Raw genomic sequence first — 26,906 nt, 5'->3', positions numbered from 1 at the left:
ATTACCACGTTTCAACTAAACACAACTACTAATCCCAATTCATTAAAAGGGTAGTCATGGCAACCCTCAGATCGGTACAAATAATTCACAACAACAAAAGTAAGATTTCAATTGAAACAACAACACGATTCAAAACCTAGGGGGTCCAGATACCCCCTGTCACACATGTGCGCATGGCAGGCAGCTAAAGGGTCTAAATAGTGACAATTCCATGCCTGACCAGGGGACTTTTTCTCTCAATCCTCTGCAGATCATTCATGGGAAATTATACACGGTTCTGGCGCCTGTGATGACATCACTTCCTGTCCCAATGATGTTACTTCTGGTTCCGGTGCCCGTGATAACGTCACTTCCAGCTCAGGTGCCCCCGTGATGACATCACCTCCTGTCCCAATGACATCACCTGCTGTCCCGATGATGTCACTTCCAGTTTAGGCAACCCCCGTGATGATGTCACCTGCTGTCCCGATGACATCACTTACGGTTCAGGCAGCCCCTGTGATGATGCCACTTCCTGTCCCAATGATGTCACTTCCGGTTTTAACCCCCCTCCCCCGTAGTGATGTCACCTGCTGTCCCAATGACGTCACTTCCAGTTCAGGCAGCCCCCGTGATGATGTCACCTGCTGTCCCAATGACGTCACTTCCCGTTTTCAACGCCCTGTGATGACGCCACTTCCTGTCCCAATGATGTCACTTCCAGTTTCAGGCACCCCACAAGATGACGCCACCTTCTGTCCCAATGACATCATTTCCGGTCCAGACCTTTAAAGCCGCCATCTTTGCCACGTGTCTTCAGTTCTGTTTTGGACTTTGAACCAGACACAACTCTTCAAAATGTAATCCTTCCTGCAACCAGGGAATTATACACGGATGGCTGCCCCAAACCTTTTTTTGTCTCCTGTTCATTCTTGTGACACCCCATAATTCATAAAAACATAAAAAGAATAAAGAACCCATCGACACCAGAGAAGGCCTCAGTAATCAAATCGTGAATGCTCACCTGCTCCGTTAAGAAGGAAGGCTTGTACGCCCCATCCGTGGACGTATTCCCCGTACCTCTCATGGATTTCATGTGGGAGACGGCCATTCGCAGGATGGTCAGCTTATCTGGCTTTCGTGCCAGGGCGCTGCAGGTTGGCACCATGTCGGACAGCTCGGTGATATACTGAGTCATCTTATTTCTGCGTCTTCTTTCGATCTCACTGTGATTTTCCCTTCAATTTAAGAAAAGGAAAATAACTGGCACAGGCTCAACTTCAACTCACAAAACATACCTTTGGCAGCAAACAAAATGCATCTTTTTACATTATTTCTAAGATTAAGTTCAAATTAGAAAGTGTGAATAAAAGCCATAAACATTTCAGACATGGACGGCACTAACTTGAATGTGACTGGAAGCATTGGAGAGATGGAATGAGCAGGGAGTCCATTAGCACTACACTGGTGTCAGCGGTGGGATGACAGGTGGAGACTTGAAATGGACCTGCATGGCCCTTTTGATGAGCTTCCAGAGAGTCTCGAGACTGAGAATGTCATTGGCAGCATCGCTCTAGGAAGGCAGACAGCTGAGAGACTGGCAGCTCTGCAGCTCCAGCTTCTCCATCTGCTAAGTTCAACTGGCCAGGATGCCCAGTTGCTGGCAGAGCTTCTGGCTCATGGTGTTGGGTAAAGTGTGTCAGATCGAGTTGCCACTGTCCCCCAGGTGATCGGTACGTCCTAAATTCTACCAACCTATCCCTTTCATTCCCGGCTATACCGGCCTGTTAATGACCTTTCATCTCAGCCCACCTATATTGCCCCAGGCTAACTGACCAGCCAGTTTTTATTATTTCTAGTTTTAACCTGCAGGAAATACACTTGCTTTATTATTACTATTGTTCTTATTTCCAGTCCTCCCAAGATCAAAGTTCCAGCCCCAGTAGTATGTGAGTACCAGCAGGTTGCTGTGCCACATGTGCTTGATGCTTAGCAGATGTTGGAGCTGTCATTCTCCTCTTCCTATCACATAATTGGTTTCTGTAATTTGCTTCCCACTTAGCAGATGTCACAACTCTTCTTTTTCTCTCTCCCATGTTCACTTCTTAATCCGATTCCCAATGAAATCTGCCACAGGAGAGACGTGAACCCTGATAACTTCACAGAGGTTGCCACCAGCCACATTTTTTGCTTCACCAGCACGTATCAGGTCAGCAGCTGTCAGTTAAGGCACAGATCAAGGTTCTATTCCAAGGAGTTTGGAAGTAATTGTGTTATAGACGGACAACACTTTTATATATAAAGACTATCTGTGCTACTCAAGCAAGACGGATTGAACTTTAAGTAATCATGGTAGACCTCAGGGTTAATGCTTGCAGGGCACCATCTATCGAAAGCCATTTTGAAATGCATGTACAAATAAAATGTATTGCATTTGTCACTTCAACAGATGGCGCATCACAAACATTTGTGGTAATAAATGCATTAGTACAGTGCATTACAAAGCACCATCTGTTGGACTGACAAATGCAATACACATATATCTGTTATATTCAATTTCATATGGGATTCAAAAAAGCAGTGTTAATGTCTGTGATGCACCATCTGTTGGAATAACAAATGTAATGCATTTTATTACTAAATAATAATAATAATTCTTTACAATTATATAGCGCTTTTCTCACTACTTAAAGTTCTCTCCATGCATGGAGAACCCGGGATCTGACCCATGATAAACTTATTGCAAGGCAGTAGCGCTACCACTGAACCAAACTGTGATTGGATATCTGTTGGAATGAGAAATGTAATACATTTTATTACTATAAATGTTTGTGATGCACCATCTGTTGGAATGACAAATGCAATGCATTTTACTATACAAATGTTTGTGATGTGCCATCTGTTGGAATGACAAATGCAATGCATTTTATTACTAAAATGTTTGTGATGTGCCATCTGTTGGAATGACAATTTCAACGCATTTTACTACTAAAATGTTTGTGATGTGCCATCTGTTGGAATGACAAATGCAATGCATTTTATTACTAAAATGTTTGTGATGTGCCATCTGCTGGAATGACAAATGCAATGCATTTTATTACTAAAATGTTTGTGATGTGCCATCTGTTGGAATGACAAATGCAATGCATTTTATTACTAAAATGTTTGTGATGTGCCATCTGCTGGAATGACAAATTCAACGCATTTTACTACTAAAATGTTTGTGATGTGCCATCTGTTGGAATGACAAATGCAATGCATTTTATTACTAAAATGTTTGTGATGTGCCATCTGCTGGAATGACAAATGCAATGCATTTTATTACTAAAATGTTTGTGATGTGCCATCTGTTGGAATGACAAATGCAATGCATTTTACTATACAAATGTTTGTGATGTGCCATCTGTTGGAATGACAATTTCAACGCATTTTACTACTAAAATGTTTGTGATGTGCCATCTGTTGGAATGACAAATGCAATGCATTTTATTACTAAAATGTTTGTGATGTGCCATCTGCTGGAATGACAAATGCAATGCATTTTACTATACAAATGTTTGTGATGTGCCATCTGCAGGAATGACAGAGAAGTTGCAACCTTTGATTAAGGTGAATTATTACACCATCCTCATGACACTGATATGGTAACCGGAAGTCACCATTCATTAGTTGACTGGACCCTCTTGATTAGAAGGTATTTTTTGAGCTGTTTAAACGGGACATTAAGATTATTTTGTTCAACTTGCCATTTCTTTGCATTGGGATTAAACAGGTCTCCGGTGTTCGAGTCCAACTTGTCTTCTGTTTCCTTCCTTTTTTCTTACAATGTTCCTATTTTTTAATAATTTTTGGTTTCAAACGAATCAGACACATAACTCTGGGTCACGTTATTTTCTTGGACTTAGAATATATTAGCCGTTCCCATGCATTAGGAGAGAACCAGAATAACTTCAGCTGTTCCAGTAAGGGTGAGTGTAGCTGGCAGCCATTTGTTTAGATGCCTGGCTGCAGATTCCCGGCAAAGAAGCTCAGACGACATGGCTGCTTATTAAAGAGAAAAGAGAGAGAAGGATATCCAAGTGCTAATGGCTTCAAGGTGCAACAGATGTGAATATAACGCCCTGTTTCTCTCTAAATATTCCTCAATATTTTTATGGTTTTCCACTGAATTTTGCAGTTGCTGAGTCACCACCCATTAAATGAAAAAATATTTCTCTGTGGTAATGTCAATATTTGTTACTTTTCAATGTATTTTTTTTTTCTTTTATATGAATTATATTTATATTATAATGCTGCATGGGTTTTATTTTTTTTCTTAATTTCTGGGCCACTAATCAATCTGTAACATAACATAGAATTCTTAAACTGAACCCATTTCAGGGTCACAGCCTATCCAAGTAACAGTTGGCACAAGGTGGGTAACAATCCAGAAGTGGGCAACAGTCCACCTCTAAGCCCACAATTCACAGTTGCCAACTCACTTTTCTCATTACTTGGGTACATAAGGAGGGAAAATATAAGAACGAGTGATGGGCATTTCAATTCACTTTATGATTTGATTGATTCATCAATAAGAACAGCGAACGACAGCAATAAAAATGATCTTTCCTTTTTGCCCCCTTAGGGAATGAATTGTATTGGAAATATATGCAGTTATCAAATAATTCATATATGCAATAAATTATATATTAAACATGATTATTCATATCATAGGACTTTGGATTATTGAAAGCAAAAACCATGATAATATAGTTTAAATGTAGAACTAAAATAAGATGAAACGTTAAAGAATCATAAGTGAACCAGAACTTGTAATGATTTCATTTGCAAATCAAACAAATAAGAAATGTATTCTTAGGTAATGATTCATTTTGTGAATCAAACGAATGTGAATTGTGTGATTCCTTCTTGGATAATGATTCAGTTTGTGAATCGAATGAGAATTGTGAGACTCGTTCTCGGGTAATGACTTAGTTTGTGAATCAAATAAATGAGAATTGAGTGACTCGTTTTCAGGTAAAGATTAAGTTCAAGAATCAAATGAACGAGAACCATGTAACTTATTCTCGGGTAATGACTCAGTTTGAGAATCAGATGAACCAGAATCGTGTAACTCATTTTTGGGTAATGATTTCAGTTTTGAGAATCAGGAAAACAAGAATTGCCTGACCCATCTGTGAGCGATGATTCCATTCAATAATCAAATTAATGAGGACTGTGTGACCCGTTCATGGGTAATGATTCAGTTAGAGAGTCAAATTAACGAAAACTGTGAGAGTTGTTTGTGGTTAATAATTCACTTTGCGAATCAAATGAATGGGAGTTGCATGATTCCTTCTTATGTAACGATTCAGTTTGTGAATGAAAATTGTGTGATTCATTCTCAGGTAACAATTGGGTCCGAGGTCCAAATGAATGAGGTTCATGTGACTTTTTCTCGGATAATGATTCACTTTGCAAATTCAATCAACAAGAATAGTGGGATTCCTTTTAGGATTATGGTTCAGTTCGAGAATCAAATCAATGAGAATCATGTGATTTGTACGTGGGTAATGATTTTGTGAATCCAATGAATCCATCTTACATAACGAGTGAGTTTGTTAAATTAAATGAACCGAGAATTGTGTGACTTGTTCTCGGGTAATGACCCAGTTTGCTGACCAAATGACTGAGAATGGTGTGACCTGCCTGTGGTTAATGATACAATCTGAACATCAAATGAACGAGAACTGCGTGACTCTTTCATGGGTAATGAATTCAGTTAGAGAATCAAATTAGCGAGAATCCTGTCACCCTCCATGTGACCACCCAAATCCCGGTGCTAACTTGCAACTCTAAAAGGGTCGGTGACATCTTCATATTTGCCATTGAAAGCTGGTACTTGAGAGTTGTCTGTGTGTGCAGCTTCAGAGGCAGAACTTGAAAGATGCCAGACTGAGCTGGCACTGAATGTGGTTGGACACCCAACACAATGAATGTAATTTTTTGTTTTTTTTTTAATGCATGATCATGACGTGAGTATAAAGGGTATAGGAGACCCCCAGCCAACAGCCATTTCAAACAGGTCAGTGGAGGCCCGGCAGAGTAACATTCAGTCAAATGACAACTGAGTGTAACAGCAACGCCTAAAGAGGCTTATGAAATGTCACAATTGTTCTAGTGTGTCACAAGCAGACGGTGGGCTGTAAAACTGAGTTTATACAAAAAGACAAGAATTGGTGGTGACGGAGGACTAAAGCACATAAACACTGAAAACCGCATGATAACTACTCATTGGCTCAGAGTGCAACAGCCAGCAAGCCCTTCAGAAGGTTGGCGTCCATCATTCTGTCGAGTCCCAAAGAAGCCTCACTATGGCGTGTTGTTCAACAATGGTGCCCAGCAGAGGAGCGGTCATGTTCATGTGACCTTTCTTGGCTTCGAATTAACTAACAACAGAGCACTGCACTGAGTGTGTGTGTAAGTGTGTGTGTGTGTGTGTGTGAACTACCCATCAGCCACTATTAATGTGCTGTATTGTGTCTGCTTCTCTGCACTGCGGTTACAACATCATTTTCAAATTGCCTTTTGTTAGTTAACAATAGATAGATAGATAGATAGATAGATAGATAGATAGATAGATAGATAGATAGATAGATAGATAGATAGATAGATAGATAGATAGATAGATTAACAAGAAAGGCATTGGAAAGGATAGGATCAGACAGGACACGATAGGGATGGATAGATAAATAGATAGATGGTGTAGTAGGCAAGATTGAATATTGAGGTAGATTAACAAGATAGGAAAGATAGATAGATAGATAGATAGATAGCATAGTAGGCAAGATTAAAACTTTAGATAAATTTACAAGAAAGGCAATTTAATAGATAGATTAATTAATTGATAGATTGACCACAAGAGGGCACCAGAGAACCCCAAACCACAGACACAGTCATGCCCCACTCCAATAAAAGGTCTGATTGAGCCCCAACAGCTTTTTCACAGGGATAATAACAAAAACACACCCAACACAATCCTGCTTCCTCCTCCAACAGTGTAGCCCACTGCCTCCCGACCTCAGACTCAGCCCAAATGAGGCAGTGGGCTTTCTTTTAAGCCCAACCTGGGAATTGCTTCCAATCTGTTGTCCTATTAATTTGGAGCACTTGTGGGTTGTGGGGAAACAAGGCCAGTCCTCCCCCTACATTGCCCTCTGGTGGACCCTAAAGACCCCAACAGGCTTTTGTTTCCAGACTCCATTTCCCATACAGCCCTGTGAGTGCCCTGATTGAGTTTAGTCCTGAGGAAACACTGCCTCCTGCTGTGTGGGGGAATGACCTGCTCCTGGTGAGTCCCAGTCCTGCCATTGTGGACCCCTGGCCGTGTATGAAACCTTCCATTATCCTGGTCAGGGTGCCTGTCCTTCCTTTGGGCCTTCCTGGTATTATAATCCTAACTCAGTGCTGTGCGGTTCCTTCATTTCATAGTTTGCCAGAGTCTGGCTGTTCTTTGCCACTTCTAGATGTGTAAGGCACTATATAATAGATAGATAGCGTAGTAGGCAAGATTAACAATTTAGATAAATAAACAAGAAATGTATTTTATTATAGAATGATAGGAAAGGCACTATATGATAGATAGATAGATAGAGAGATAGATAGAGAGATAGATAGATAGGAAAGGCACTATAGATAGATAGATAGATAGATAGATAGATAGATAGATAGATAGATAGATAGATAGATACCGAGGTCTCTATTTTAGGTAGATAATGTGAAAGGCACTATATTTCTGATTTTTTTTTTTTGTGTAACCCACTTCTTCCGGTGCTCATATAGGCCTACTTATAAGTTAAAGCTGAATGGCCATACGTTTTTACATTGCCGTTTTTTCCATTGATTCTGAGAATTGTACCACTGACTTTTTAACGTATTGATTCAAGCAAACAATGCAAATAACAAAAAGGAAGCGCTTTCATTTTGTGTATTGACTCAAAACACCCCGTCTTGCTAGTCATTATGTTTACTTTGCTCCAGATCGTGTATTCTTCCTAACATTTATCTGTTTTTTTTTCACTTTATAGTCCCAAGCCTGATAGCCGATTCCAGTTGAAAAATGAATAAACGCTCAATCACTATCCTGAGTTACGGGCATCATCAAAAATCATGGAGTGTAGCTATGAGCACAACACTCATAAAATGTGTCACTCAGACTTAACGATGATAAACAATGCTAATTGATCTCATCTGTGGGTAGAATGCACACAATGATTCAACTGTCCCTTTATTTATAAACAATGACATTTCTGTATTCTGTGTTTAAGTGTGTGGAGTGTGGTGACCCTTGTGTCCACTAGAGGCCAGTGTTGCTCCTTTAGCTTACTGCACTGATGGCTTTGTATCTTAAACATGGGTGGGCACCAGGATTCTTTGAACATAAAAATCAGGATTTCATAAACCTAATGATAAACAAAACATGAATATGAATATTTTATGTAAGAGATGAAACATCAGCAAATGCAAAAGTAAGTTGCTAATTAACATGAAACATGAGCCAGTCTGATGAGAAATTGAACAATGCACACGGTGGACATTTATAAATGAGAAGAAGAGCGCAGCACTTTAATGGAGTCTTTGGTCTGCACAAAGAGCCGTGTGAGTGCAGCTTCATTTTTAACTCACTTATGAATTTCAAAGGTTTTTGAGTCAATGGGACATTTCTTTGATAATTGAGTGCCCCACATTACAATTTGCTAATTCATTCAGATGAGCCTAAAATTCACATGCCTAGTTGTTTATTTAACTTAATATACAAATTTTAATCTCCACTTTGGTTTCCTTTGGGGCTTCAAATTGTACTCAAGAAAGCAATCTGCTGTGAGAAGTTGGGCAGAAGGCTCCTCAGATCTGAAGTGCCTTCAAGAATTTAACAGCACATTGGGTACAATACTTAATTTAACCATTAGGTGGCAGCACTAACTTTACTGCTTTTCACCTTATTGTTCGTAGTTCACTCACCAGACTGGTCACGGCAGCCTCAAGGAGCCCCCATCTTCACCCTCGCCCATTAAAACAAGCACTTATGGTGTAGGGATAATAATTCATTGGGTGCACTATACCTTAAATGTATATCTATCTATCTATCTATCTATCTATTTGTGTGGACAGCCCTGGGCCTTTTACGTCTTTAATATTTTGCACTTTGTTGTTACTGTTTTGCACCAGAGACGTCATGGTCTGTGTCGGCTGGCGAAGCAAATGAATTTCCCTCCATACATCACTAATGTAGACTCTAGGATCAAATAGTGCCTTCACTATCCATCTTATTCTCATCTGTCTCTGATACAGTGAAGGGACACCTCAGAGGACTTGAAACCCACCTTAAGCAGGTAAAGGGATAAGACGGGTGGGTGGGACTTTTAAAGAAGAGTGACACATTTTGTGAGTGTTGTGTCTATGGCTAAAGTCCCTGATTTTGTGTTTATTCATTTTTAAATTGGGGTAGACTGTTAGACTTGAGACTGTAAAGTCAAAAAATAATAATAATAAAAATATTAGGGGGGTGGCACGGTGGCGCAGTGGTAGCGCTGCTGCCTCGCAGTTAGGAGACCCGGATTCGCTTCCCGGGTCCTCCCTGCGTGGAGTCTGCATGTTCTCCCCGTGTCTGTGTGGGTTTCCTCCTGGTGCGCCAGTTTCCTTCCACAGTTCAAAGACATGCAGGTTAGGTGCATTGGTGATCCTAAATTGTCCCTAGTGAGTGCTCGGTGTGTGTGTGTGTGTGCCCTGCGGTGAGCTGGTGCCCTGCCTGGAGTTTGTTTCCTGCCTTGCACCCTGTGCTGGCTGGGATTGGCTCCAGCAGACCCCCGTGACCCTGTAGTTAGGATATAGCGGGTTGGATAATAGATGGATGGATATTAAGAGGAATACCTGATCTGGTTTTGTCCCTGCAAAATAAATTTAATGACTAGCGAGTTTGGATGTTTAGAGTCAATACACAAAAACAAATGTGCTGTTTGCATTTTTTGTTTGAATCAGTGCATTGAATTGTGCAATTTGCAGTACCGAATTAAAAAGCACCAACATAAAAATAACTCACATCCCTTCAGCGCTAACTTATATGAGCAACGGCCCTTTACTCGATAATGGGGGGGTTACACAGAAGACACACCTTAAATGGAAACTGATAATATAGTGCCTTTCACATTCTCTACCTAATAAACAACCCTGATATGTATTATATAGTGCCTTTCATATCCATCTCCCTATCTATCTAAATTTATATTTTATTTACATAATGCCTTTCCCATGCTCCAAGGTGCATATATATTATATAGTGCCTTTCACATCTGTCTATTGATATATCTCCACTTAGTCAGTGCAGTAATGTGTAGGAGCAGTTTGCATGATCAATGGTCCCCTAAGTGATGCTATCAGAAATCACGGACTCTGGTAGGGCCACCCATGGCAGTAAGGTCAAAGGTGAAGTCCTGACTAACACTGACTAAATCACACAAACAAGGGTCCATCCGAAGGGGTGCAACTTCCAGACTTCCCTCGTCTCTCTGCTTGCTACGTTGATTCCAGAAGGGTCACTTCCCAGTTTGATGGCAGATTTTTACCTTCAACACCACTGATATCAACAACTCCTCTGAGTAGGATCTTCCTTCACCTTAATCAAAGGAGTCCATCACTTTAAACACCAATAACGCCAAACCACTGCAACTAGGGGGCAATTCTTCTGCCCATCATGCCTGTGGGTCTGTCTTTCCTGAATTGGGCTGCTCTCCAGCCAGCATACACACAGGAGGGGGAGTGACAGAGATGGGCAAATGGGTGGGCAGCATCACTGTCTGATTAACAGACTATCTATCTATCTATAATAAAATGCACTTCTTGTTAATTTAACTAAATTTTGAATCTTGCCTACTACGCCATCTATCTATCCATCTATAATAAAATGCATTTCTTGTTAATTTAACAAAATTTTGAATCTTGCCTACTACGCCATCTATCTATCCATCTATAATAAAATGCATTTCTTGTTAATTTAACTAAATTTTGAATCTTGCCTACTACGCCATCTATCTATCTATCTATTGTGATAGACGACCAGGAACCCTGCCCCGCCGGGATGCCTGGAGGAAGGAGAGACCAGGAGAGCGGCACTTCTCTTCTCTGGGCACATGGACGGTCCTTGATCCCTGGGGAACAGAGCTTCTGGTACACCAGGAAGTGCAGACAGACCAGGGATGGTGAACGCCCGGAGTGCTTCCGAGTGCAAGGGCAGCACTTCCGCCACACTGGAGAGGGCTGCCGGAAGTGCGTCATCAGGCATCTGGAGCACATTCAGGGCGTTATAAAAGGGGCCGCCTCACTCCATTCGAGGAGCCGGAGTTGGGTGGAAGAGGACGGAGCTTGCGAGACAGGAGTGGAGGCGGCCCGAAGGACCAAGGACTGAATGCAATCGTGTAAATAGTCATTGTAAATAGTGGAATAAATTTGTGTGTGGTGGACACTGCAGAGTCATGTCTGTCTGTGGCCGGGCTAGCTCATAAAATATCTATCTATCTATCTATCTATCTATCTATCTATCTATCTATCTATCTATCTATCTTTATTATATAGTGCCTTTCCTATCCATCTGTCACTCAAACAGTGAAGGGCACCTCAGACTGGATTACTTAAAACCCACCTAAACAGTTAAAGGGATAGGATGGAGAGGTTGCACTTTCAACTCGCACATCATGCTCTAGATGGCCGTCTCAGATATGGATGATATGATTTGGATCCCTTCTCATGTGTGTCTTTCTGTGCCAATTGGGACCCCCTGACTTCATGAAGGGTACATTTACTTCACTACACTTGGGTTTCTTCACTTTCGCTGCAGTATGTAACATAAATAAATTAACTGTGGTCCCATTTACTCTCACCTTGAAAATTTGCTCGGTCCTTCCCCGTCTTCATCATCAAAGTCCATCCTGCCAGGAGGAAAAACATTCAAGAAGATGACTGAAACCTCCAGCGGAGAGTCCTTTTTAGCATTTAACAGACACAACTCAAGGCCAGAATCATAAAGAGGCTAAAATACCCCTTTGATGATCACAGGAAAGAAGAAACACGTGGGCCAGCATTTGTAATGACAATCAGCTACAAAACCTGTGGATTCCAAGGTGACAACAATAGGAATAAAGATAACCGGGATGCACCCTTTTGTCTAAATGATGGCAGAGGCTCCACCTCGTTAAATGTCCCTTCATATCTCACAAACTATACAAAGCACCGGCTGGTCAATACCTCAAAGCAGATGGGCTCTAAGACCACCACAGTAAATGGTGATGCTGCATGTATGTTTTTCTGGTGGTCCAGTAGGGGATGCACTCACCTCAGTTTAGTAATTCATGTTTATCTAATGCGAGAGGAGAATTCGGAGCTCTTCAATCAGTCCTCACACATCCGTTGAGCTGCAGATTCATAAGAGATGCCCCACCAGTGCCCTAGTTAACTTGACAGGCTGACATCTTCATAACAGTTTAACTCTTACACCTCTCTGGCGGTGGAGTGTGATCCTGTAAAAACCCTGAAGGCGCCTGACACCACGTGGATCTTTACCTTTAATAATCTCGACATTAGAAGACTCTGGGCATGTGCGTTAGCTTGATGTGACGTTTGTGGAGGCCGAGTGCGAAGGTGACGACAGAAGATTTTAATGTGACGCCGTTTATTCCTTTCCACCTCCAAAACTGGAGATAAGAACCCCGATGATGACCATCAGCCAATAGCCTTTAGTCACACCCCTGGCTCCACCCCTTCCCAGCCTCCACTATAACATCTCATCTGACACGAGAGGTTGCCGTTCATTGTGGACTGGCAGTTGTCAAGAGGCTACATCCACGCTACATCATTTTTGATAAAATGTTCTTTTCTTCCGCACTACATCAGCATTTTTTACTCCTGAAAAATGGAAGACTTTAGAGAACGCTCTCCAGGCGGCTCTCAGGACTGCAGTGAGGATGGACGGATGGAAATGGAGAGTTCTGAAAATGCAGACTGTAACTGCGCTCTGATTGGACCGTGCTTATTACATGGCTCTGCCCTGGTTGTAACCTGTCTGGAGATGGCAGAAGCTTCCAGAAGGACAAACTGCCATTGCAACACTCCACCGACTCTTTGGAGGCTTCACCTTTCTTTGTTGTGTCAAACTCCTTTTTATTACCCAGATTGAGAAACACAAAAAAGTGACAAAATGGCTTTGCAGCAGCACTCTTATTGTCACTTCTCCCTCGACAGGGCAGAATCCGAGTCCTCGACAATACACAATACATTTCTTTCAGCAGCCGGCATTTGACGCCATGCTGGAATTAAAAACGAGTAGCGATTCGTCTCTCCCTCATGATCTTTGTTGCCATAGATAGACAGATAGATAGTGTAGTCGCCAAGATTAGAATGTAACAAGAAAGGTATTGGATAGATAGATAGATAGATAGATAGATAGATAGATAGATAGATAGATAGATAGATAGATAGACTCTATAGGTGGTGTAGTAGGCAAGATAGATAGATAGATAGATAGATAGATAGATAGATAGATAGATAGATAGATAGATAGATACTGCAGGTGGTGTAGTAGGCAAGATAGATAGATAGATAGATAGATAGATAGATAGATAGATAGATAGATAGATAGATAGATAGATAGATAGATAGATAGTGTAGTAGGCAAGATTAAAATGTAGATAGATTAACAAGAAAGGTATTGGATAGATAGATAGATAGATAGATAGATAGATAGATAGATAGATAGATAGATAGATAGAACTATATAACACATTCTTGGCGGTTTGCTCTCAATTCTTTATGTGTTGACTGTTGCGGCTTTGTGGCAGGGTGGCCAGACAACTCATGAAAGAACACTTAGAATTTGCGAAACAGCCCCTAAAGGACTCACTCGGTGTGTGAGAAACAAGAGTCTGTGGTGTGATGAAACCAAGACCGGATAGTTTGGTCAAGTCTAGAGGGCACCAATTACCTGAGCAATGCCAGTCCTCCAATAGTAATGCATGGTGGGATCAGCTTCACGCTGTGGGGTGGTCTGTCAAAGGCATGGACTGGAAGACTACACAGGGTTGAAGGAAGAGGAAAGTTCTTCATAAAAACTTGACTCAGAGTGTGGTGGACTAGAGTTGGCACAAAGGTTCACCTTTCAAAAGGCCAATGAACCTAAGGAATTGATCATCATCTGTGAAATACCATTTAAAACGTGAAGTGTGGTGGGGGCAGAATTAGGGAATGCGAAGCTAGACAAGGGATCAGGGTAAGCTGAAGAGAGGAAACGTACACCTGAGTACTCTGGACCTCAGACTGGACCAAAGGTTCACCTTCCAACACGACAAAGCAAAGACAAGACAGGAGTGGCCAAGGGACAAATCTGAGAATGTCCTGGAGTGGCCCAGGTGGAGCCCCAACTTGAACCCAAATGAACATCTCTGGAGAGTCCTCAACATAGCTGTCCACCAAGGGTCTCCAACCAGCCTGACATAGCTTGAGAAGACCTGCAGAGAAGAACAGCAGAAAAGTCCCAGAGTCCAAGGGTGGGAGGCTTGTGGCGTCAGGCTTTACAAAATGATATTTTTGGGTATTTTCAAGACTAATGGTGATTAGTCAATGATGAAATTCTTACTAATGTGTGGATCAGTGCTCAGTGAGGGGTGGGTGTTCACTTATCTTGTATTTAGAAAAAAGCACTTTATAATCATTAAACTACAACAAAAAAATAAATAAATTCATCAGAAATTTGTGAACAACTTGCCCACTCATGTCAACAAAAGCCTAACTAATGCGTGACAAAATGAAGGAACTGAGCAAATGATAGATACTGCAGATGGATGGTAAAGTAGGCAAGATTAAAAATTTACATAGATTAACAAGAAAGGCGACAGATAGATAGATAGATAGATAGATAGATAGATAGATAGATAGATAGATAGATAGATAGATAAATGTGAAATGCGCTATATAATAGATAGATAGATAGATAGATAGATAGATAGATAGATAGATAGATAGATAGATAGATAGATAGATAGATAGATAGATAGATAGATAGATAGATAGATAGATAGATAGATAGATAGATAGATAGATAGATAGATAGATAGATAGATAGATACATGTGAAATGCGCTATATAATAGATAGATAGATAGATAGATAGATAGATAGATAGATAGATAGATAGATAGATAGATAGATAGATAGATAGATAGATCACCGGACTCCAAAAGTAATGTTAATGGAGAAGAGCAGTCAATTCTCCTGTATGCAGGAGGAGGAAAAGAGAGACATTTATAACACAGCACCACCCCCTGGCTCAGTGGACAATTGCCTTTATTTGTCCCCAGAAGGAAATTTGGTTTTCTACAGAAGCTCTTTAAATCCATAAATACATAAAGACAGACAGATAGAAAGACACTTAGAACTTAAAGGCCAAAGAGCTCCATTTGGTTTCATCAGATCAGAGAGTCTTGTTGCTCATACTGCGAGGGTCCTTTAGGTGCATTTTATGCAAAGTCCAAGTGTTCTTCCATATGCCAACTGGCCACTTACTAAGTAAATAGATTTCACAACAATCTAGTGTCGCTCACACACAACTGGGCATCAAACTGGCACTGTCCACTTATATTCTTAGAATACCGAAGACCCCCTAAAACAGTAAGTCTTTTCTAATAACTGAGAAGTAAGAAAGCAGAGAAAGATGAGTTGTCTTCTTACCCTCCAGATCTCCTTTTCCCACCTCGAGCTGGCATGGCACCCGCCATTCTCACCTGCCCGGCTCCCACAGCTGCTCCAGGCAGTGCTCCAGCTCCTGGAATGTCTGTAGCCATCTCTGTATTTGAAAAAAAAAACAAAAAAACAAATTGCAATAAAAAGATACGCTCATTGGTTGAGAGTTGTATGCCAACGATAACCTCCAAGGAGAAAGTCTTAAAAGAGTGGGAGAAGTTCAAATATTCTGGATCAGCCAAAACAGAAGGTGGAGAGCTAGGTCGGGTCAGTTTAGGGGGCAGGCACTGGTACAGCAAGTTGGCACACCCACCACGTCATGAAACAACTCGGAATCCCAGTTGGCAGCTTCTTCTGACCACACAATGGCCTGATTAGCAGCGGCACACACCGCACATCCCACTGATGACGTCTCACAACATTAAGTCGTCATCTTCCATACATCACCTTAAATGTGAGTCCCCGCCAGCCAATGACAGCACTGCTGGTCTGCTATGATAAACCTGCCAAAAGACAAACTGTGGTGCCCCCCGCCAACCTGTTCATTCCTATTCTGCACACGAATGACCACCAAATGATCTGTTTACCTTAACCAGACCCTATGAATCACATCCCAGCACCTGCCTTGCATATCAATACGTTCAAAAAGTATGAGAGCACAGCAGCCACCTGTCCAGAAATGCTTGTGACAAATGGATGATTTAGTCGGGGCCGTGCGTTAATTAGGCGAATTCGCCTCTGAGGCCGAAAGGCAGCGAACTGGAGGAGGAGGAATGTTTGAGTGAACACCACAAGCACAAGCTGAGAATTGACTTTCACTCCATGCAAATGAAACGATGACGCTAAATCTGCACGAGTGACAATGTGTGCTTTCGACCACAAGACAGTAAGCAGAACATTTAGGCAAGAAGCCGAGGCTCGAAACCAGTAAATCCGAACAAAGACAAAAAAAAAACAACAGGAACCCACCTCAAAAGTGCAACGCCGAAGTTACTAGTCAATCAGCAGCTTCTGCTTAAACACTCCTGAGGACAACACTCCAGCTACAAAATGAGGTGGTCCTGCCTCCTTAGGCCCCAAATACAGTATAATCTTAACATTAATACAACATTGAAAAATAATAAATAAACAGTGCCACATTAAACAGATAACACCTAGAGAGAATAAAAAACAAAAACTGCAGCACATGTGCATTTAGATCAACATCAATGCAATTTGGTATGGGATTCATAGAAGCAGTGATAATGTTATTGATGCGCCATCTGTTGGAATAACAAATAAAATTCATATGTTTCTATTACATGCCATTTAGTATTGATTCATAAAAGCCTGCGGTGGGTTGACACCCTGCCTAGGGTTTGTTTCCTGCCTTGTGCCCTGTGTTGGCTGGGATTGGCTCCAGCAGAACCCCATGACCCTGTAGTTAGGATATAGCGGGTTGGATAATGGATGGATGGATGGATGGATTCATAAAAGCAGTGTTAATGCTTGTGATGCCAAACCTGAAGTAATAACAAATGCAATGTATATGTCTCTGTTATATCCCATTTGGTATTCGTAAAAGCAGTGTTATTGTTTGTAATGCGCCATCTGTTGGAATGACAAATAAAATGCATATGTCTCTTTGGTGTGGGAATCATAAAATGCAGTGTTAATGCTTGTCATTCAATTGAGTTGCTTATCATGTAAAGCACTTTGAGCTACATTGTTTGTATGAAAATGTGCTATATAAATAAAGGCTGTTGTTGTTGTAATGTGCCACCTGATGAAATAACAAATTTAATGTATATGTCTCTGTTATATGATATTTGGTATGAGATTTGTAAAAGCAATGTCAATGTTTGTGATGTGCCATCTGCTGGAATGACAAATAAAATGCATATGTCTCTGTTATATGCCATTTAGTATTTGATTCGTAAACGCAGTGAAATTGTTTATAATGCTCCATCTGTTGGAATGACAAATAAAACATACTGTATGTCTCTGTCATATGTCATTTGGTGTGGGAATCATAAAATGCAGTGTTAATGCTTGTCATTTAATTTAGTTGCTTATCATGTAAAGCACTTTGAGCTACATTATTTGTACGAAAATGTGCTATATAAATAAAGGCTGTTGTTGTTGTAATGTGCCACCTGATGAAATAACAAATTTAATGCATATGTCTCTGTTATATGATATTTGGTATGAGATTTGTAAAAGCAATGTTAATGTCTGTGATGTGCCATCTGCTGGAATGAGAAATAAAATGCATATGTCTCTGTTATATGCCATTTGGTATTTGATTCGTAAATGCAGTGCTATTGTTTATAATACACCATCTGTTGGAATGACAAATAAAACATACTGTATGTCTCTGTCATATGTCATTTGGAGTGGGATTCGTAAAAAGTAGTGTTAATGCTTGTGATGCACCACCTGATGCAATCCTAAATGCAATGCATATGTCTGTTATATGACATTTGCTATGGGATTGGTCAAGGCAGCGTTAATGTTTGTGATGTGCCATCTGTTGGAATGACAAATAAAATGCACATGTCTCTGTTGTGTGTAATTTGGTATAGGATTCGTAAAAGCGGGGCTAATGTTTGTGATGTACAATCTGTTTTAATGACAAATTCAATGCGTTTTATTACTACATACATTAAATAAACAAATTCCAACACATGGTGCATTGCAAACATTAACACTGAATACACTGAGTTCTACATTGATTACTTAGATTTCTGCCCATCTTGCGGCAGATGGTTTGTCATAACTGAACAGCTTTGCTAATGCCATTTCATGAAAAATACAATGGCCAGACATGTACAAGCAAAGAGGTTATTAATGACAAGGGTTAAGTTTATTGCTAGTTGTAAATTGTCACTGTGTGTGAATACGGTGAGAGTGGTCTTTGTGATGGACCGGAGTCCTGTCCAGTTCCGTTTCCAGCCTTTTGCCCCATCCTGGTGGGCTAACCTCTGGACCCCACAACCCTGCAATGGAATGAGATGGTCCTAGAACCCACCTACTGAATTCCGTCCACAGAGGGCCGTAGTGCGTGCACAGCCCTCAAACGCTCAAACACACCAAGCATAACATTTTCTAACTCGATTTCCTTGGCAGATGGACGCTGGTACGGCCCTACAATAACTCGGTATATAAAATGAGTTGTACTCTCTGTGCATAGAAAAACCAAATGACTTGAAACTAAAGTAACTTCAAGGCAATTAAAAATGAAAATAAAATGTCACAATCTACTCTCTGAGGGAAATAAACAGACGACACAGAAAGAGAAGGGGAAAAGTGGCAGGGAAAAAGGCCAACAGTTGTATCAATCGGCGCCCATGTATGTTGTGAAAATCAGAACGGTCTGAAGTAAAAATCGAGGATCGCAGCTTTGTCAAGATGAGGGCTAGAAACAGCTACAGCGAGCGTGAACAAAGGACAATGAAGTCTTTCACCATCCACCACATCAAATACACACCAAGAATGTGTCACCTGTCACCATGGCAACTATTCAAACTTCCAATTTGTTCTTAAATCCCACACGGTTACCAACAAAAGGGCTCAGAACGAGGGCCTGGTGCACTGCACAGAAGTGGTGTGTCGGCCGTTTAGAGAATAAATCTTAAGGTAAACACAACCTTCGAGCAACAGTCGCCACGCCAGATGAGCAATGAAAGTACAGTCCGGCACACGCTTACCATTTGGAACAGGTAAGACTCATTTAATGGGGCCTGCAGGACGCTCGGATTAGTAAAATGTATTACAGATGAGTGCTGGATGGGTACTAAAGTGTCAGCTTTGGTATTGATACCAGTTTTCAGACCTCAGTACCCACACTAAAACAGTTCCAAAGCAAATATCGGGTAACTCCACCGACCCCCTCCCTACCCCAAACCCCCATCTCACAGCCCACTGCACAACCGCAGGCCTCCCTGCTTCACTGCACAATGGTGAGCCTCCCTGCTCTGCCGCACTCCCCAAATGATTAACAGAGGAGCAGAGCCGGGGTCACTCTTGTCCTTTGAGTGCTTGGTGCATTTATGGTAATATATACAGTACATCTGGAGGGTGGCGTGAGCTGCCCCTCTTGGCGATTCAAGAATGATATAATATGAATATTCAATTTAACTATTGATGAGCAGGGTTCTCCGACCAAGCATAAGGTGCTTGAAAACTACCCTTTACTTCTAGTACCGAAATTAAAGAAACACTTGTAGCAGACCGTTTTAAAAATCATGGTTTTTCAACACTTTTCCAGTACCGATACACCACACAAGGCAGTTACTGACACGCATATTAGTGGGAGCCGAGAGTAACTGTCGACGTTATTTAAGGAGATCTCACAATATGTGAAGACAGTGTCGACCTCCTCGAGAGGTTTACTGACCTCGCCAGTGATATTCATGTCTCTGGTGACTCTTCCTATGAAGTCAGTAAACGGATTGGGAGATTGGGAAGTCACTGGAAAGGGGTGTGTGGAGCTCCTGATATCACTGCACAAGGACGAAGGTCCAAGTCTTTAGAGTCCTGGTGCTTTTTGGTTGTGAGACATGGACACTTATCCAGTGACCCGAGATGAAGCCTGGACTCCTTCAGCACTGTGTCTCTTCAGAGGGTCCTTGGGTACCGGTGGTTTGACTTTGTGTTTCTCACGGAGTCCCGATGCAGGCACATGACCATGCATTGTGAGGGAGCGTCAGTTAGGGCACTACAGCCATGTGGTGTGATTCCCCGAGGGTGATCCTGCTCACAGGACCCTCATTGTTGAGGACCAGGCCAAGGGGGACGCCCACGTAACACCTGGTTGTGGCAGATAGACAGTCATTTCCAGGAGGTGGGACACTGGACCGTATGTCTGCTTAGGGGGTTGCTGACCGAGATCCTGAGCTGTTTCGTCGTGTGGTGGGTGTGCCAACACACTGTACTGGTGCCTGCTCCCCAACCGGACCAGACCTCACAGTATGAGCACTGGAGTGTAAGAGGACAGGGCTGTTCGTGATCCGTCACAGCACTTCTGACTACATGAAGTCAGCTCACTCCATTTTACTGTCACCTCACCTTACAGTACAACAAAAAGCTTTTATTGTTAACCCCTCTGTTGCGGAAAAAAGCAGCAATAATACCGTGCAGGTGCTATATGTCTGCCACACTGTGTTCCCGGACCACTGTTTTTGTCTTTTAAGTCCAGTTTAAACTGGTTTTAATATATTATATTATATTATATTATATTATATTATATTATATTATATTATATTATAGTATACTAGCAACATACCCGCGCTTCAGCGGAGAAGTAGTGTGTTAAGGAAGTTATGAAAAAGAAAAGGAAACATTTTAAAAATAACGTAACCTGATTGTCAATGTAATTGTTTTGTGACTGTTATGAGTGTTGCTGTCATCGAGGATTTGATTATCATTATTTCTTTCAATCAGGTTCGTATTTGGAGGACGTGTTGTGTTCAAGTCACATTCTGTGTTTGTCAACCATTGTAAAGATATCAAGTTTCATTCATCGAAGTGTTCACTACCCAAATCGGTACTCGTGAATCTAAGATGTTCAACAGGCATTCCCGGTATGAAGTTGTGGATTTGCCTGCGAATATTTAGTGACAGCCTGTCTATGAACGTAATTTAAACTTAAGCTTTACACCTTGCTTTCCTATTGATGTGTCTACAAAGGCTTGTTCAGATTCAGAGGGTTGTTCCTTTCTTACTGCATCAATAAACAGCTCGTCTTCCTCTTTATCTGAGACATCACACACTGCATGCACGGGTTTACCTTTCCCAGTCCTGCAAACTTTAGCGAAGTGGTTCAATTTACCACATTTCTTACACTGTCTTCCTTTAGCTGGACATTGACTTTTTCCACCGTGTGGTTTGTTTCTGCAGTAGCTGCACTTCTGAATATTCTTGTATGCGTCACTCGCTTCATATTCTTTTGCTGCCTTCTCAATTGTGTAATGTGTTTTTTTGTCCAGCGCTCTTTGGAGCTCTTGCTTGTTGTCTGCGTACTTCGTTCACAGTCAGTTCACGTGAGCCGCTCAGAGTACATGCATCGAAGGTTCTCAGCTGTGCTTGTGCTATCTCATGTGATCTTGCGATGTCCACGGCTTTATTTAATGTTAGCTCAGACCCGACACTTAAAAAGTTTCTCTCACACTTTCGCTGAGTTTGTGCCAAACACTAGTCTATCCCTGACCATCTCATCTTCGTTTGCATAAGCGCAGTCCTTCAGCAGCAATTTTAACTCCGTTACAAAGTGATCAAAAGTCTCATTTATACCCCGCGTCTTCTCATTAAACTTGTATCTCGCGAAAATCATATTCGTTGTAGGCATGACAAACGCCTCCAAACTGTCATAATAGGTGCCTAAACCATGCCTGATAATAATACATTTCAATGACATATAAATATTACAGTGATCACCTCGATAGACATCTCACCACCCAAATCGCTACTCGTGAATCTAAGATGTTTAACAGGCATTCCCGGTATTAACTTTTGATTTGCTCAGAATATTTAGTGGCAGAATATCGGATTGCTGCCGACGGACGGCCTTATATACGTGGGAGGCATGGATATGGGGGACACAATATAGGCAGGCACTCAGTTACGTGGGTGGATTGGTAACAGGGGATGCAACTCCGCCTCACACGGCGATCGAGCTGCAGGCTATGGCCGTATGTATGTACATAAGTAGGTTCCAGTTATGACCGTTACGTGTAGAATTTCGAAATGAAACCTGCTTAACTTTTAAGTAAGCTGTAAGGAATGAGCCTGACAAAATATCAGCCTTCTACCTGCACAAGAAGTTGGAGAATTAGTGACGAGTCAGTCAGTGAGTCAGTCAGTCAGTCAGTGAGTCAGTCAGTCAGTCAGTCAGTCAGTCAGTATGAGTCAGTGAGTCAGTCAGTCAGTGAGTCAGTCAGTCAGTGACAGTCAGTCAGTCAGTCAGTCAGTCAGTGAGTCAGTCAGTGAGTCAGTCAGTCAGTCAGTGAGTCAGTCAGTCAGTCAGTCAGTCAGTCAGTGAGTCAGTCAGTGAGTCAGTGAGTCAGTCAGTCAGTCAGTGAGTCAGTCAGTCAGTGAGTCAGTCAGTGAGTCAGTCAGTCAGTCAGTCAGTCAGTGAGTCAGTCAGTCAGTCAGTCAGTCAGTCAGTCAGTGAGTCAGTCAGTGAGTCAGTCAGAGTCAGTGAGTCAGTCAGTGAGTCAGTCAGTGAGTCAGTCAGTCAGTCAGTCAGTCAGTCAGTCAGTGAGTCAGTCAGTCAGTCAGTCAGTGAGTCATTATATTATATTATATTATCTGAAATACCCAGTGTTGCCCGGGAGGAAAATAAAGTTTTATTTTTAATTGTTTGAAAAAAATATAATTAAAAAAAAAAACACAACTTTAAAAAATAAAAAATTAACAAACTTTGAAGACTCACTAATGTGCTTGTCTTGCAGTCTTGTATGTATGTTATGATCCAGTTGGCGCTCAGAACCAGCCAAATCTATTGAATTTCAAAAGCAACAGGCAGGCGCAGTGGCGCGCAAATAAAAAGAAAGCTGGCAGTCACCTCCAGTTCGCCCTTTGGTGGTCGTTCCGAATGTCAACTTGATAATAACATGCATACTGTATAAGACCACAAGATCTACCCACACACACACACCTTACCCAGAAGGGGGTGGGTTAGGGCTGATTTCACCCTACAGTATTTTTAGTCGACCAGTGAGAAACATCAGAGCATTAGAACACTCTAGACGAGAACAGGCCATTCTGGCCAACAAGGCTCGCCAATCCTATCCACTGAATTCTTCCAATAAAACATCAAGTCGAGTTTTGAAAGTCCATAACGTCTTACTGTCTACCACACTACTTGGTCGCTTATTCCAAGTGTCTATCGTTCTTTGTGTAAAGATAAACTTCCTAATGTTTGTGTGAAATTTCCCCTTCACAAGTTTCCAACTGCGTCCCCGTGTTCTTGATGAACTCATTTTAAAATTAAAGTCTTGATCCACTGGACTAATCCCCTTCATAATTTTAAACACTTCAATCAGGTCACCTCTTAATCTTCTTTTGCTCAAACCGTAAAGGCTCAGCTCTTTTAGTCTTCCCTCATAACTCGTCCCCTGAAGCCCTGAATCAGCCTCGTTGCTGGACTTTCTCTTGTGCTGTTGTGTGCTTTTTGTAGCCTGGAGACCAAAACTGCACACAGGACTCCAGATGAGGCCTCACCAGTGTGTTATAAAGCTTCAGCATAACCTCCTGTGACTTGTACGCCACACGACAAGGCGCCATATAACATGACATTCTGTTAGCCTTCTAAATGGCTTCTGAACACTGACTGGCAGTTGATAGTGTTGAGTCCACTACAACTCCTAAATCCTTCAGTTTCCAAACCTCCCATTGTGTATTTAAACCTCACATTTTTACTTCCTTTATACTCCTTTATACCTTTATACTTTACATTTACTGACATTAAAATGGATTCAGCTCCTTAAATCTTTCCTCATAACTCATCTCCTGTAGCCCTGGAATCAGCCTCTTTGCTCTTCTCTGGACTTTCTCTAGTGCTGTTATGTCCTTTTTGTAGACTGGAGACGCAAACTGCACCCAGTACTCCAGATGAGGCCTCACCAGTGTGTTATAAAGGGTGAGCAGAACCTCCTCAGACTTGTACTGCACACATCAAGGCGCTATATAACCTGACATTCTGTTAGTCTTCTAAATGACTTCTGAACACTGTCGGGAAGTCGATAGCTTAGAGTCCACTATGACTCCTAAATCCTTCTCATAAGGTGGACTCGCTCATTGTGTATTCAAACCTCACATTTTGACTTCCTATGTGTAATTCTTTACATTTACTGACATTAAATGTCATCTGCCCAAGCCTGTCTGCTATCCAAGTCCTTCTGTGATGATATAATGGATTCCAAATTATCTGCTAATCCACATATCTTGGTATCATCTGCAAACTTAACCAGCTTGTTCCTTATATTCCTATCTAAATCATTTATATATATTAAACTAGCAGAATACCTGCGCTTCGCAGTGGAGAAGTAGTGTGTTAAAGAAGTTATGAAAAAGAAAAGGAAACATTTTAAAAAATAACGTAAGATGATTGTTAATGTAATTGTTTTGTCATTGTCATGAGTGTTGCTTATATATATATATATATATATATATACATACATACATACATACACGTGTACATATATACACACACACATATACTAACTATAACTTGAATATATAAAGTCACTGTCGGAATAAATAAAGTCAAAACTTAAATATATAAAGTCAGCGTCGGTATACATAAAGTCAAAACTTTTTTCAGAATATATAAAGTCAAAACTTGAATATATAAAGTCAGTGCTGGAAATTATAAAGTCATTCCTGATTACATAAAGACAAAGTCAAAATCTATTGATTGAAACGACTCTGAACTGAACTAAGTTAACAAAAACGTATTCAGAAAAATAAATTTAAAAACACGTTCGGTCAATGTTTTGAAAATGATGCATGTGCCCTGCCCAGGATTGGTTCCTGCCTTGCGCCCAGTGTTGACTGGATTGGCTCCAGCAGACCCCGTGACCCTGTGGTCGGATTCAACGGGTTGGGAAATGGATGGATATTCCAGCGCTGACTTTATATATTTGGGAATGACTTTAGGCTATATATTCAAGTTTTGACTTTATTTATTCCGACAGTGACTTTATATAATCAAGTTTTGACTTTATATAGTTAAATGTAGTCATCATTGCATAACTTTTTCTTTACCATAGAAATTTAAAGACTAAATTCAACTTCAATTCCTAACAAAGATATTTCTGGCGACTAAATAGAAGCTACTTATATCCAAATTCTATTGAGCTGCCTGAATAAGTCACCCTCGCTGCACTCTTACTTTTTTACCGTTCATTTAATCATGGCTAGTGGCGGAAAAATTATAAAATGAAAGGAGGATTACACTGAGTATGGCTTTACCAAAACAATTATTGATGGCGAATCGATTATTCATAAAGCTTCAATTGGTGATCTGTTTTTCTGTGTTAACCTCATATTTTTTCAGACTTCTTCTCAAACCAAAGGGGTGCGAGGGTAAAATAAATCGGGGTGCACTGATCAATGTAATCGGTGTACCAGGAAATTGACAGAAGTTCCCCTTTGCTGATTAAATGCATTATTTTTTAACGCGATATGGAGCACATGCATCGAAGCTTCTCAGCTGTGCTTGTGCTAAGAAAAGGAAACATTTTAAAAATAACGTAACACACATTGTCAATGTGACCTTTGTAAGTAGTGCCTGGAGGATTCAGTGTGGAGAAACTCTAGAGACAGCGTGTGTATTAACTTGTGGATTTTTCTGTGAGTATTTGGTGGCAGCGTCACAAAGTCACTTCCGTAAGATGGCGTTAGCCGCGGAGCTCAGCTCAGATTGAAATGAGGTAAATGGGAGGGGAGATGATGACGTGACTCCCCCTCCCGCCTTAACTGTCAATCCCCCACAAACACAGTCTCGAATTTGCATAAGCACACCCCTTGACCTGCAATTTTAACTTAGTTACAAACTGATCAAAACTCTCGTTTATATCCTGCGTCCTTTAATTAAACTTGTATCCCGCATTACCTGTGGGCATGTACGGGCATGTGAAACGCCAGCGGCAGCCTGTCTATGAACTTAATTTAAAGTTTAGGTTTACACCGTGCTTTGTTTCTGAAGTAGCAGCACTCATGAATATGGTAGTATGTGTCACTCGCTCGCTTCTTATTGTTTCGCTGCCTTCTCAATTATATAATGCATGTTTTCTTCAGAGCTTTTTGGAGTTCTTACTGGTTTTCTACGTACTGCATTGACAGTCAGTTCACGTGATTACGTGGGAGGTGTGATGATGTCACACGAAACTCCGCCCCCAACATGGCTTTCGAGCTCAACTCCATTACAGTATATAGAGAAAAATAGCTTCCAGTTATTACCGTTACGCGTAGAATTTCGAAATGAAACCTGCTTAACTTTTGTAAGTAAGCTGTTAGGAATGAGCCTGCCAAATTTCAGCCTTCTACCTACACGGGAAGTGGGAGAATTAGTGATGAGTCAGTGAGTGAGTGAGTCAGTCAGTCAGTCAGTGAGTCAGTCAGTCAGTCAGTGAGTCAGTCAGTCAGTGAGGGCTTTGCCTTTTATTAGTATACTATAGA

The 26,906-nt window shown here is 41.2% G+C and overlaps 1 protein-coding gene across 3 annotated transcripts in view; it reads right to left on the bottom strand.

Annotated features, from left to right (window-relative positions):
• Positions 1–26,906, bottom strand: part of arnt2 (aryl-hydrocarbon receptor nuclear translocator 2) — a 209,194-nt gene that overhangs the window by 169,979 nt on the left and 12,309 nt on the right. For 2 of the 3 annotated variants that reach the window (XM_039772743.1, XM_039772745.1), the window contains exons 2-4: positions 15,729–15,843; positions 11,892–11,939; positions 1,004–1,217 (exon numbers count right to left, since the gene is read on the bottom strand). In XM_039772743.1, coding sequence (XP_039628677.1) covers positions 1,004–1,217; positions 11,892–11,939; positions 15,729–15,843 — 377 coding nt within the window. The remainder of the gene's footprint in view (positions 1–1,003; positions 1,218–11,891; positions 11,940–15,728; positions 15,844–26,906) is intronic. The other variant, XM_039772744.1, reaches the window with a different exon arrangement.

Source organism: Polypterus senegalus, chromosome 12 (genome assembly GCF_016835505.1).
Source record: "Polypterus senegalus isolate Bchr_013 chromosome 12, ASM1683550v1, whole genome shotgun sequence".
NCBI lineage: Eukaryota > Metazoa > Chordata > Cladistia > Polypteriformes > Polypteridae > Polypterus > Polypterus senegalus.
This window is presented reverse-complemented; position numbering and strand designations above follow the sequence as displayed.